Source organism: Pezoporus flaviventris, unplaced genomic scaffold, assembly GCF_033815535.1.
Source record: "Pezoporus flaviventris isolate CSIRO_AGI_PZ_B2104156 unplaced genomic scaffold, CSIRO_AGI_Pfla_v1 ptg000066l, whole genome shotgun sequence".
NCBI lineage: Eukaryota > Metazoa > Chordata > Aves > Psittaciformes > Psittacidae > Pezoporus > Pezoporus flaviventris.
In genome coordinates this window covers 24,283,112-24,295,901 of record NW_026892614.1, presented here as the reverse complement: position 1 = coordinate 24,295,901, position 12,790 = coordinate 24,283,112, and the positions used below count along the sequence as shown (strand labels likewise).

The following is a 12,790-nucleotide window of genomic DNA, read 5'->3' as shown; positions in this document are numbered from 1 at the left end:
TGTGATGGTCTGTTTGTGAAAGCCCTAAATGCACTATGGCTTATTAAACTTCTTCACAAAAAATAACTGCCCTGCCACAGAACTAAAGTTCTGTCTCTGATTGTGCTTGAGTTAGAGTTTTCAGGTTTGTTTGAAACAGCCTTGTGACCAAACGAGGAGCGTAATGGAATGCTTTTTATATTTTGTAACAGTTAATCATCGCTTCCTGCTTTTGACATGAGCCAGGCTGTGCTCTTTGATAAGGCCTTCCGCTAGCTCATAGATGCTTAAGAATTTAGTAGCACAATAACTAAAAATAATTATGTCGTATAAATAATGCAACCACGTAAAAGAGGTTTTTTTTTTGCATCTTTCTTTTTCCATTTGTGCACAACTACTCTGGAAGTAGATATTGTTGTTTGAAGTTCCCTTGTTTGAGCAGTTCCTTGCATTCACACTTAGGCATTGTTTTGGTTTATTTTATTGCTGCTCTATAAATCTGATGTAAAACAAAAGAAAAAATGTTGGAACTATTGTTTCCAGGGGCCATTGTAATCCAAACCAATGTCTTCCTACAAGGCAGCTCCCCCTGTCCTGTAATTATATGTCTACTCTGAAGGATTCAAAGCCCCTGTGAAAGATGGTTTACCCTGCTGGTTTCCAAATTGTGTACTGTGTACTAATCCTCTTTCCCCTCACCTTTAAGCTGTTGTAACCTACTTTAAGTTTCAGTATTGTTTCAGTTAACCCAAACCACACTGTGGGGTATTAAGGAAATTTCTGAGTGTAGGGAAAGCCCAGATTTTTGGGCTATGACTTTTTTTTTTTATTAGTTAGCCATTTTGCTAGTTACAAGTTGTACAAGACAAAACTGTTCTGCCTCTGACTTTACTGACACACATACAAGGTCAGAATTTGCCTTTCATTACAATGTTGGCTTAGGTTCAGTTATGTTTTGGTCAAAAGGAAATATGAACCTTGCCTGCATAAGCATTCCACAGGAGGTCAGTTCAGAGGCATGGTGGAGAGAAGTAATGCTGAAAGGCTTAAGTGCTGGATGTCCTGCCTTGTACTATAAAACTTTGTGCATTTAAGTTGGTGGCCAATTTTTAAGTTGGTGGTCCCTTTTTCTGACACATGGCCAATTTTATTCTCATAGCAGAAACAAACAACAGAACGAAAACCTGTCAATTGTTCCCACAAAGATTCATTAAAATGTTTCAGTATTTTAATGGGTTATATTTTGGTTAAAGCAAGCAAACTCCAAACACAATTTTTTGCTATTATTTGTGTATATATATATATTTTTTTTAAACTGAAGATGTGTTGGCATCTGTTAGCAGTGATGAGGTGGCACCAGTGGAAATGCTTTGGTTGTACTATGTTACAGTAAAAAGATAAACATGCTGTAGAATATATCTGTACAAACGAATCTTCTATTTGGATGATTCTTAACTATGACTTATTAGTCAACCAAGTTCCAGAACTCGTTTTCTTTCTCTTCTTGAAAACTGAAAGAGGAAGAAGCCGGGAGAGAAATTTTGTAACTGTTTCTGTATGTTCTCATTGTAGGCCAAGACTTTAAATGGCATTTGTGATAAAGCTATCCGATCAACTACAGATCCATTGATGAGCCAGTGTGCATGTCTAGAGGAGGTTCATTTAACTAACATTAAGCCTGGGGAAGGCCTGGTAAGAACCAATCCTGGAATGTCCTGATGATCCCGGTGCTTAATAGGTATTCTTATGATCACTGTGTATGGGTGTATAGCAAGATATTTCAAAACAGTAATATCCTATGGGAAACAGAAAGAGGCATGGTGAGGAACTCCGAAGGTTAATTGTCAGGTAGTGTGCTGGAGTGGCTGCCAGAGATTGGTATACACATTAATAGGTTTCATCACAAGTATTTTTTTATGCTAAATTGCTTCAGATTTGTACCTTCACCAGGATACTGAGGAATTTACTGGTGCTTGTGAAATCAGTCATTTTATTTTTGCAGATTGCCTTACCAGCTGTTTTAATAGCAGGGTTGGAGGATGGAGAAGGTGATGAGACATTACGCTTATGTTTTTAAAGGCACATTTTATGTTTGTTTATAGCAAGATTGAGAATGATGTGAGGATTTTTCAGGCTAGCAGGAATATGAGAAATCCTTTTAAAAGTTCAGTGGCTGTGTAACATTACTGAATCTTGATCATTCAATGGATGCTGCTTAGCTGAGTGCTGGTTATGAGAAACTGACTTTGAAACCTCGGTGAATTTTCTGGCTGGGGAACAGACACGTTAGAATGAGTTGGAGGGAATTTTAAGTTCTTAAGTGCATTTGTATTGCCTCCACCCCAGCCCCGAAGGCAGAAGAGATGAACACCTTTATAGGAAGCTTTACAGTGTTACTCTGCTATGCAATTTTACCTAGGCCACTGAATTAGACTCATTAGAATCAGTCATGCATTCTTGAAATTATGGGGACCTCTTTGTTAATGCACAATCTACAGTGAAGCAGAATCAGCCTATCTTGGACTAAGTAAGAAATGAGGAGGTAGGTGAGCACAATGGGATACTAACAGGCAAACACGGAAGGGAATTGTCTGGAGAGGAAGGGGCAAAAAAACCCAAACCATTTTGTATTTTTTCCTTTTCAGCAAGTGTGGCAACTTCAGGCAGATAAGCTGCCTACAACTCCTGAATAACATCCAGTTCTTTACAGCTCAGTGGGTGCTTCTAACAACACATGTAGACAGGAGAAGTAGAAACTTACTTGTTCATGAATGTACTGGTCACCTCTTGTGGGGAAAGCTAGATAATTAGTAATAGCCTGTTGGTGAATTTTTTTTCATTTACTGTTCATATGGTCAACACCCACTTCATCTGAGTTTGTCCTTGCTTTCACACTCAACTTTAACATTTAAAGCCACAGATACTTAGTTCTGCTGGAGCTCTTATTGCTGATGTAAGCGCTGGGGTTACAAGGCCGTCTGTATATTGACTTGCCAAGGGAAATTGTAAAAGAACATGTAGACAATATTTGTAGCCCAGCTGTGTAAGTGTGCCTCATATGGAGAGAGCTAGTGGCCATCTAGGAAAACCTGTAATTCTCTAGTGCAGACTGGGCAATAAGGAAATAAAGTTTTTGTTCAAGGCAAAAGGCAGACAAGGCAGCAAACCCAACAGCGTTTGGTATTATGAACCAGTTGATGTTTCTATATTGTCTTCCACGTATTAGGTGTTTGAAGTCATTCTATTCTATTATAATTAATTACAGTCAAAGCGATCTGTGAAGAGGTTTAGAATGTTGTAATATTAGACCACACACTTTTCTAGGGAAAATATGTGAATTGTCTTAATAATGTTTTGAGTCTATTGCCAACAGTTGTTTAATCAGATAAGTTAATGTTGGTTGTTTGCCTTTAAACTTGTTTTTCATTTTCTACTTACATTTAGGGAATGTACATCAAATCAACTTATGATGGATTACATGTAATTACTGGAACTACAGAAAACGTAAGTGAAGTAAATGTAGATTAACTGCGGCTATCTGACAGTATCTTTGAGTGAGTTCGTTTTTTTTACTACTTTTTCGTGTTTTACATATGACTTTCATGATATTACTGCTTTAAATACCCTGTGATGCATCATTTTGTTTATCCACAATTTGTAAATATTTGTGTCTGCGTGTTTCACTGTTAGTCTAATTAAACCAGTTTCTACAAGTACATGAGTTAGTTCAAATACTTGGCATGAAAGTAATTGCTTTAATAAGTTACTCTATCTGCTGTTCTGAGTGCTTATGGTATCATGCTTAACAAAGCCTTGAATGTGTTTTCTCGCTGCTGGCTAAGGCAGTCTCCCCTAATAGGAACATTTAGGTGGCAGTGTGCTTAATTCAGTAATGAGTAATGAAATCATTGAGCTGTCCAGTGACAAAATTACCTTGCAGAATAAAAAGACCAAGAGAAAGTAAGACTTTAAGTGGTCTGCTGGAAGGAAATGATTGAGGCAGATGGCTGCTTATTTTGTTCTTACACTGGGAGTTCTCTGTAGCTGAGACTTTATTAAAGGTTTCTGGGCAGTCATTGCAGTGGACCTCTGGCTAGCAGCTGAGACTGGCAGGTGATGCTGTGGTGTTGTCAGACATGCCACTCTACAGGAGCATTGGCTGAAAGAAACAAGAGTGAGGGATCTTGGCTTTTGCAGCAGTGCCTTTTTTTTTTCTTTTTTTTTGTTTTCTTTTATTTTTTTTTTTCTGAACATGAAAGAACCAGTGGTTCTGGTTGTACCCCTGCCAGGTCCAGGGGCCAGGGAGGAGTGAGTGGAAGTCTGTGCTTGCAGCTTAGAGTGAAAATGGAAAGCTTTTCCAGCTTTTGTGTTATTGCCCTTGCATAGTTGTGTAGGATCTGCAGCAAAGTCCACTTTGACAGCAATTTCAACATCTGAATAAGATGAATGACTGTAATATTGACAGCTGACAAGCTGCCTGTGCATATAGATCTCAGTTTGGAGGCGAGGAGTTGAGCCGTACTGCTTCTATAGCTTTGAATGTTAACCTAAATATCTGCTTTCTTATCAGCCCTGGTTCTTCCTTTAGGGAAGCTCATTACTTTGAGGCAAAAAATTTGACAAGTGACTGAGATCTGCAAACAACTCATGTCCTTCTGGTGGCATGCAATTATTTAGATGTGCCAGGCTGGGTCTTAGTTCAATTTTCTTGCTAGGTTTGGAATGGTATTTTAGTAGCAATCACCAGGGGCCAGTGTGCTGGAATGCAGTGGAACTGCACCCCAAAATTAACAGTAGTGTACGTTGGAAGGACTGGGAAAGTCCATGCATTTAATACCAGTCAGCCAACAGGATTCCTGAGTTGTGCTGTTCTACTTGTAACTTCCTGTGTCACGTTGCCCTAGATGTAAACTTTGCTCTTTCCTCTGTTCTCACAACACAATTGCAGTGCCTGCTGTGCTAGCTGGTGCTTGTTCTAGGAGTCCTCTGTGTAAGGGTCCCCTACCCTCCCTAGACAGGCTGTTGATCATCTAAAGGACAGCTTGAAATGAGCTTTGTTTTTCACGAGCTTGACTTTGGCCAAGCATTTTTTCATGATCTTGGTTGACTCATATATATGCAGCCTTCCACAGAGGCATTTCCTGTCAGAGGAAGCAAGAAGACAATGAAGAAATGGGGTTACTCATGATAGCTGGAGCCTCCCACAAATTTCCCCATGTTTTCTTCCCTAGTTGCACTGTTTATTCCAAAGTACCTTCTAATAAAAATGTTACTTGAGCTCTGAAGGTATGATGACAAGGAGAACCCAAGTGCTTAGTCCTGGAATCACTAGGAAAAGATGGCCTGCTGCCATGTGGTTACTCATGAGGCGGGGGAAATGGGAGGAGAAGTTGTCCTCTGACCAGGGTACAATATACCCAGGTAGTATGCCTGTGTGCTTTGGGTGTTGCCAAGGCTGATCAGAGTTGGTATGTTGTATTGACACATTTAGCTGTTCCTCACTAATGGTTCCCTAGAGCTTGGTTTTTGTTCACAGAAAATGATATTTTAAGGTGTATTATTATTACTAGATAGGTATTTTTAAAATATGTATCTATGCACATTTGATGTGTGCAAGCATATATTTTTATCTGTTGACCTTGATGCAGACAGGTAACTTCACATTAAACTTGGTAGCTCTTATTTACAGTGGGGAACAAAAAGGGAAAGTGTAATGGATCTATTTTGTGTCTTGGAATATTTCGGTCCTTTGTACATTCAAAGTCTTACAGTATTTTTTTTTTTTAATCGGTATACATTTATTTGAAAGCTAAAATTTTAAGATAGCTTCTCTATTAGGACAGAAGTCTTCTGTCCTCTCCCACTGCCGTCTCAAACTACGGTACAAACTGGAGACAAAAGGACAGTGGAGGCAGTCCCATGACTTACGTGCCATTTGGCCTGCGGCAGACATAGGCTGTGCCTTCTCCCTTTCCCTGTATTTTTTTCAGTATAAAAAATAAATCATAAGTTGAATTCATTTGCAATTCTTGCGTTATCAACAAATCTAATGTGTGATCTTCATTATAGATACAACCTTTGACTTTGCTTGGTGGGGGGGTGCTATGGGAGGGGAAAAAAACCTGCTGAAACACACATCTCTTGTTTTCCTCTGTAGTCCCCTGCTGATCGATCTCAGAAGATTCATGCTGGTGATGAAGTGATCCAGGTTAATCGTCAAACTGTGGTCAGTAACAGCCTTACCAGCCTTCCCTTATTCTTGCTCTGGAAAGTTTGCTCCCTAAAGTTTCTGAATGGATGGGGTTATGAGGTGGTTCTGGGGTTTTCCTATTGAAATCTTTGAGGCTTTTTAACACTCTGTTTTCAAGACAGATTTTATTCTTTGCAATATTTTGCTAAAATAAATGTGCCATATTCCATGTTTAAATGTGTGCATCATAATAAAATAATTCATGTTGTATTTAAGGCCTGTTTTAAAATACACTGTTACAGTCTACTGAAATGCAGATAAAAGCTTTAAAAAACTCGAGGATTTGTCAAATTGTTTGTACCTGGGAACTTACATAAAATGATTACATTTTTACTTAGCAAAAGTAAGGAATGCCTTTCAATGTGAGAAAGAAATGTGACAGTTCACTGTGATTGCCTGTGTTACTCAATCTGAGCACGTTCATGCATCCTTCTATGACTGGAACTGAGATATAAAGAGCATTGCTTGATATCTCAGCGTTTAATTTACAGCTTAAGCAGAGGTCTCCCTTTGAAACAAAAGAACAACCTTTGGAAAAAAAAAAAGCTTTCCAATTTTTTCATTCTGGCTTTTTTGGATGTTTCTCTCTTTAAGTTCATGTTAAACGATAGTTTGACTTGGGAGATTTGGGGTTATTTGTCTTCAGAAAAGCAATACAAAAGAAAACATGTCTTTTATTCTTTTCCAGGTTGGATGGCAACTAAAAAATCTGGTGGCAAAGTTGCGAGAGAATCCTGCTGGAGTTAGGCTGCTGCTTAAGAAACGTCCTACTGGCTCTTTCCATTTCACTCCTGCTCCGTTAAAGAACCTGCGTTGGAAACCACCCTTGGTGCAGGTGAGAGGCTGATGGCTCAACTCTGATACTGGGATAGGAATGCCTTGGTTGCAACTTGAAAAAAGAGAAATACTAGAAATGTTCCCAGGTACACATGTTTAACTATAGGTCAAGGAAGGCTAGGTGAAATAGCTGTCCTCTTCTGGCCCCTAGATAAAAGGGAGAATGTTCTTGCCTCCTCCCTTCTCTTTTTATTTGTTTTTTAAACCCAGATAATGCCTTCTTGATACACAAAGCAACTAGGTGTGTTGAACATTTTAATCAATCTGTGCCACTGGCAGAACTTCTGTGAGGCAAAACTGTTGAAGCCACTGATAAGTATGGAATTCATCAGCATGGAGTAATAAATGCTTCTTCTGTTTATCAGAGTTAATGTTTTTGCTGAAATAACTTAGATTATTCTATATATTCGTTCTCTTTTTAGTCTAGTGAAGAGTGGGAAAGTGTTTTTCAAGAAGTTAAACTACTTGTTTAAATAAGATTTGATTGTTGGGCAATTCACAGATTGGGTAGTGAGCAGGCAGAGAAAGTGACATCAATTCCTCTTAACCATGCCGAGGAATGGCTTGTTGTATTAGGAAGCTTAGGGCTTAATGCTTACAGAAGGAAATGACCTAATTAAATCTAAGCTGATTATCTGAAGAAAACCAGGGAGAGTTCCTATTCCTACTTCTGTTCTGACAAAGGTCTCCCTAACCCTGAGAGGATAATTTTATCAATCTGTGAAATGCCAATGGCTGTCACAAGTGTTGATGCAGGCAGATTTCTCTCGGACCGGTTAGAAGATGCTCAGTTGACTTCTTTTTTTCATCCTTCCTTTCACCAATGCCTGTGTCTTGTGTTTGTGGGATTGTCTGTCGTTTAATCAGAGCCAAAGCTAAAAAAGCACCACCTTGTGAGTTTTCAAGGGTTACACAAAGCAAGGGTTACCCAAAGCACCTGTTGCCTGTGTGGAGAGCTGAGGTGCACTGGGATATAGGCTGTACCCAGCAGCATTTCCTTCGGGGAATGAGTGATTGGCGAAGCCTGTTGACAGTTCTGGACTCCGATGTACTGATCAGTAAAAAGCAGATGCTTGTGCAGGGGTGCCATTAAGTGAGTGGCCAGAGTGGAATCCTGGGCAGCTCCTTGAAAAAAAGGGGCAAGTAGTTCTCTAGCCTAACAAAGGTGAAAGGGTTCTTCAAGACTTTTCTCTCCTAGAAGCAGACAAGAGCCTGGAAAGATGCCGGGGACATAGAAGTGAGCTACAAATAGCAAAATGGCAAACATGCTCAGATGAGCAATACTGAATATATTTTTACTTTGCCTCTCTTACCCTGATTATACCCCTTGATGAAAATTGTGGTGAAATTTACCATATTCCTGCCTGTGCCCCAGTTATTAGGACTGTTTGGAATAAGAGTAGTGTGAGTTAGCTTCATAAGTGTTGTGGATCGTATCTGTGTTTAACAAATTGCATTCTTTTAATGAATCTAAAAATACAAGACGGAATTTTGTCTCTGTTGCTTTTTCTGTCTATGGAATTTACAAGAAAAATCGGATTGGAAAGAGCAAAATATTCTTGAGCAATGCATTATCCATGATAGGATTTCTGTAGGAGGAACTGCAAAGCTAGCCAAAACTGAGGGTGGAGGAAAATGTAAATGCTAAGAGTTTTTAATGCACTTCTTAAGCATAGAAACAGTAGCTCACTAGGAGATAAAATGGTACTATTGAGTTTTCTTTGAGAATGATATATCAGTGCTCAGATGTTTGACAGCTGTCTCACATTTCAGACCAGTCCTCTGCCAATCACGAGTCCTTCAACCCAGTCACCCGAAAGCACCGTGGATACCTCACTGAAAAAAGAGAAGCCAGCCATTTTGGATCTGTACATACCACCTCCACCAGCTGTTCCATATTCTCCTCGGTATGCAAATAAACATGTACCACTGAAGAAAAAACTCCTTTATTACACTTGTTTCTGAGCTGGCTTGCTGCTAGAGTTCTGTGCAGATGAGCTTGAGGAAACTGCAGATCTCCCAGACTTCTAGGTGTTTAAATGCATAAACTACCAGGATTGTAATAGATTTTATTATTAGAAGATCATGTGCTGTGTCGATCAGAGTTGTTCCCAAATCACGAATGGATGTCATCCCTGGTTGTGGGGTTATGTTTTTGGTTTTGTTTAAATCCAATTGCACATAGCAATAAGTCATTTTTGTCTGTAACTTTTTCCACTGTGGTGTGTATGTGTTTAGTCGTTTGGGGTTTTTTTTAGCAAGTTAAGTAACTGTTCTGGGAGTTAGGAGAGAAAAGTTCTAAATTATTAAACTTGCAAGCTGTATAAACCAGGAATGTTCCCACTGAAGGGAAATGAGGGTCAGTTCATTCAGCTTTTATTTGTTTTTATCCTTCAGTGTAAGCTATAAAAACACAAACCTGTGTACACAGAAGGCAAAAAGGGGAGGGTGAGGGGTGTGTGGCATGTGTATGCTATGGCTAGCTTTTGTTTGTTCTCAAGTCCTTGTTGAATCATGCCAGAACCATGCCAGCTGACATGGAAAGGTGATGGACAAAAGCGTTTTGCCTCTCTCTTGCTTCTTGGCCTGTGCCTGACATTTTAAGTTACATGTAGATAGCCCAACACAGAAACTATGGCCCTTTACTTCAGGACTCTTATGAAAGGAGAGCTTGCCTCCTGTCATTTAAGACCTGGTACAGTGTCAGAGATTGTGTTACTGTAGTCTTTGAGGCAGTGCTGGCACTGAGGGGTTCTCCAGGGTAGGGTCTCCTTGCTGAAGTTGGACCCACTTTGACCTGTTGTCTCCCTGTTTTCCAAGTTTATGTGTGCTCATTTCTTAAAAGAACAAAACCAACCAACCAAAGTCTTGCCATAAAATCAAGCATATAGCTTTAGCAGCTGAGTTGAGCATATCTTGGTCTTCATATTATATTTCAGGTGCATCGGTGAATTAAAAATGTCACAAAATTAAATGTAGTTTCAGATGCCTTTAGACCTGAATAGTTGTCGACATGGAAAAAATTAGTAATGCAAGATCAAACTTGTCCTGGATGGTGTGTGGAAAGGGGGATGCTTCTTGACTTAGGCTTTTAAAAAAATCAAATGTGGGGAAGCTGAGGCAGCAAAGAAGAGGAGAAAGGGCAGATCTTCTGTCTTCTGTTTGGCTATTTAATTTCACCTCTGCATGTTTTGCTCTTCTCTTGACACTGATGTATTCGTGTGGCAATTCTCACCATTTTCCCTGACATTGTCCTCTTCTGTTCTCTTCCATTCCTTGCATGGTTTTTCTCTGGTTCACACTGGGAAGGCAGAGAGCAGTGGCTGGTTTTCCCTCCCTGTGGCATAGTCTCCACATGGTGGTGTTGTAGGAGAGCTCTCCTAATACATATGGTTGTGATGTAACGCTTCTGTGCAATTCTCAGTCCCTGAATCTCCATAAATAGCTCCTTCCCTTTCACCGAGCTCTAGCATTGTTGTTGATGGAGAGCTGGAGTATGCAGTGCCAAGGGGGGGCTGTAGTGAATAGCAGGGCATGCATGTGCTTAGACAGTCTGCTGTGTATTTTTATGCCTGACTTGGCTGGTGATTGCTTTAAGCATTAAGATTGTAGCATGCACGGGGAACGGGGGAAAAAATCTAAACCAAATCCTAATCTGGAGGGCAGGTTTTTTTCCAAAAGTACTTGGAAGTACTGGTTCTAAAATTGGCTGTTCTTGGCCTTTGGAACGTGGAATTGCTCTGGGAAAGGAGTTCCTGCAGAAATTGCTTGAAATACAGGCACAGTGTACATACACTATGAATTTATTATTGAAACTCTGGAGGGGGTCTCACTTTTGAATGAAGAGAGGAGGTGATAAATATTCAGTGGCAGTTATTGGCCTCTTACAATGACTGAAAAGGCAGAGTCCCTCAGAGGGAGGCAGTAAGTGTTGCCATTACACAAAGATGAGTAAGTCTATGTATGCAGTCTTCTGTCGCAACTGTGTACTTAACGGGCAGCAAATTGGGAGCATTAGTACTCTCAGGGCAGAAAGATCTTATTTCGCAAAAGGTTTTTCAGGGATGGTACCTTGAAACTTCTTCGTGTGTTAAATGACTGGGTCATTAAAAGTGAGTTAGCATGGCGGGGAGCTTTCTTTTCTCCTTGGTAAGTGTGTTATAACGAAATTATCTATCACCTGACTTGGGTTACTTTTTTTCAGCTTGTTTGCAGCCCAATATCAGTTGTCAGGAGCATGACTAGGTGCTAGAAGTATCTTCCAAACTCATTTGTGTCTGTAGCATGAAACTCTTTTAAGCTACTAACTGAAGTGAAATGTCCTTTCAGAGATGAAAAAGGGAGTTTTGTGTACGGAGGAGGCAACAAACCCAGTCAGCCACTACCTGGGTCCAAGGGTGCCGAGTCCCCCAATTCTTTTCTGGATCAGGAGAGTCGAAGGCGAAGGTTTACTATTGCTGATTCAAATCAGTTGCCTGTGTATCCCATCGAAGCAAATATTCTACCAGCTAAGATGAGGGAAAAAACACAATCCTATGGTGAGTTCATTCTTCTTTTGTCATTTCTGTTATGATAAACACTTTGGTCAGTTTGCAATAGTTTTAGAAAACTGCGTGTTAGGTTTTGTGGATGTTACGGGCAGTCTGTGTAAATTGTGAATAAAATAATGAAACATCTGAAATAATTTCACTTAGATGCCATTATTTCTTTAATGAATGTCATTCAGCTGGGGTCTGCTGCTACAGATGGCCATTTCCATGTGTATTTTGAATACAACTTTTGGTTATTATGTTCACTGTTGCAGTAAATGAGCAAGAGTATGGTTGTTCAATCTCAGCACATTGCTTTCTTATATTTCAACTCTGGAAGTATCCTGATTTTATACACACACACACACACACACACACACACACCCTTGCAATTTTAACTCTTTGTTGTTGTATCTCTCCCTTTGCTTAATTGTGAAAAGTACAATTTTAAAACTTGGTTTCCTAAGCTTAATGTAATTCCTCATAACCTTCTATGTTTCCTTCAGGAAAACCTCGTCCTCTGTCAATGCCTGCTGATGGGAGCTGGGTAGGAGCTGCAGAGCCCTTCTCTAGGCCACGAGCACCAGGGAGAAAAGGCAAGGTTTTCAGTCTTGTCCCTCTTTCTCTTTCATTCCTCTCCAAAATTTCTTTGGGGTGAACTGGGTGGAAGTGTTTAAATTAGGAATGAAGAATTAGTGTTTGCATATTGCTGAACTGATCCAAGATAAGAGTTGTTGATTTTAGTAGGAATGCTGCATGGTAGTTGTGAAATTTGTGAGGCTACTCAGTGCTGGGGCTCAAGCTTTTGTTGTCTTGTCTTAATGTTCTTGTGAACACACACCCTTTTCCCTTTCTTCTTCATTTAATATTGATCATAAAACTGCTTTGTTGTTAAATCTTTGTTTGTTTAGCTCACTGTGGAGGTTGTTGTGGAAGCAAGCTCATTCTTAAAAGTGAAATGTTTAGGAGTTGTTTTTTTGCTGCACCTGCTGTTAGAAATTAATATGTTTTGCAGATGACACAGAATGGGAGACGGAAGCTCATAACAGTGGGTGTTAGGTTGGGTGGCTTTTTTCATTCCCATACTTCTCTCGTTGGCTTCCTTTTGCATCTGAAAGTCTACAAGTCCTGTTAGAGTGGGAAATAAGAAAGGATGAGTATTTACCTTATTCTTGAAATCTGTTATGGAAAGCTA

The 12,790-nt window shown here is 39.8% G+C and overlaps 1 protein-coding gene across 2 annotated transcripts in view; it reads left to right on the top strand.

The window, feature by feature from the left end:
- Positions 1–12,790, top strand: part of CNKSR3 (CNKSR family member 3) — a 58,682-nt gene that overhangs the window by 42,286 nt on the left and 3,606 nt on the right. Inside the window, exons 6-12 of one of the 2 annotated variants that reach the window (XM_061471548.1) lie at positions 1,552–1,671; positions 3,424–3,483; positions 6,137–6,205; positions 6,918–7,064; positions 8,840–8,973; positions 11,396–11,604; positions 12,102–12,203. In XM_061471548.1, coding sequence (XP_061327532.1) covers positions 1,552–1,671; positions 3,424–3,483; positions 6,137–6,205; positions 6,918–7,064; positions 8,840–8,973; positions 11,396–11,604; positions 12,102–12,203 — 841 coding nt within the window. Of the gene's footprint in view, positions 1–1,551; positions 1,672–3,423; positions 3,484–6,136; positions 6,206–6,917; positions 7,065–8,839; positions 8,974–11,395; positions 11,605–12,101; positions 12,420–12,790 lie in introns of those variants that run through there. The other variant, XM_061471547.1, reaches the window with a different exon arrangement.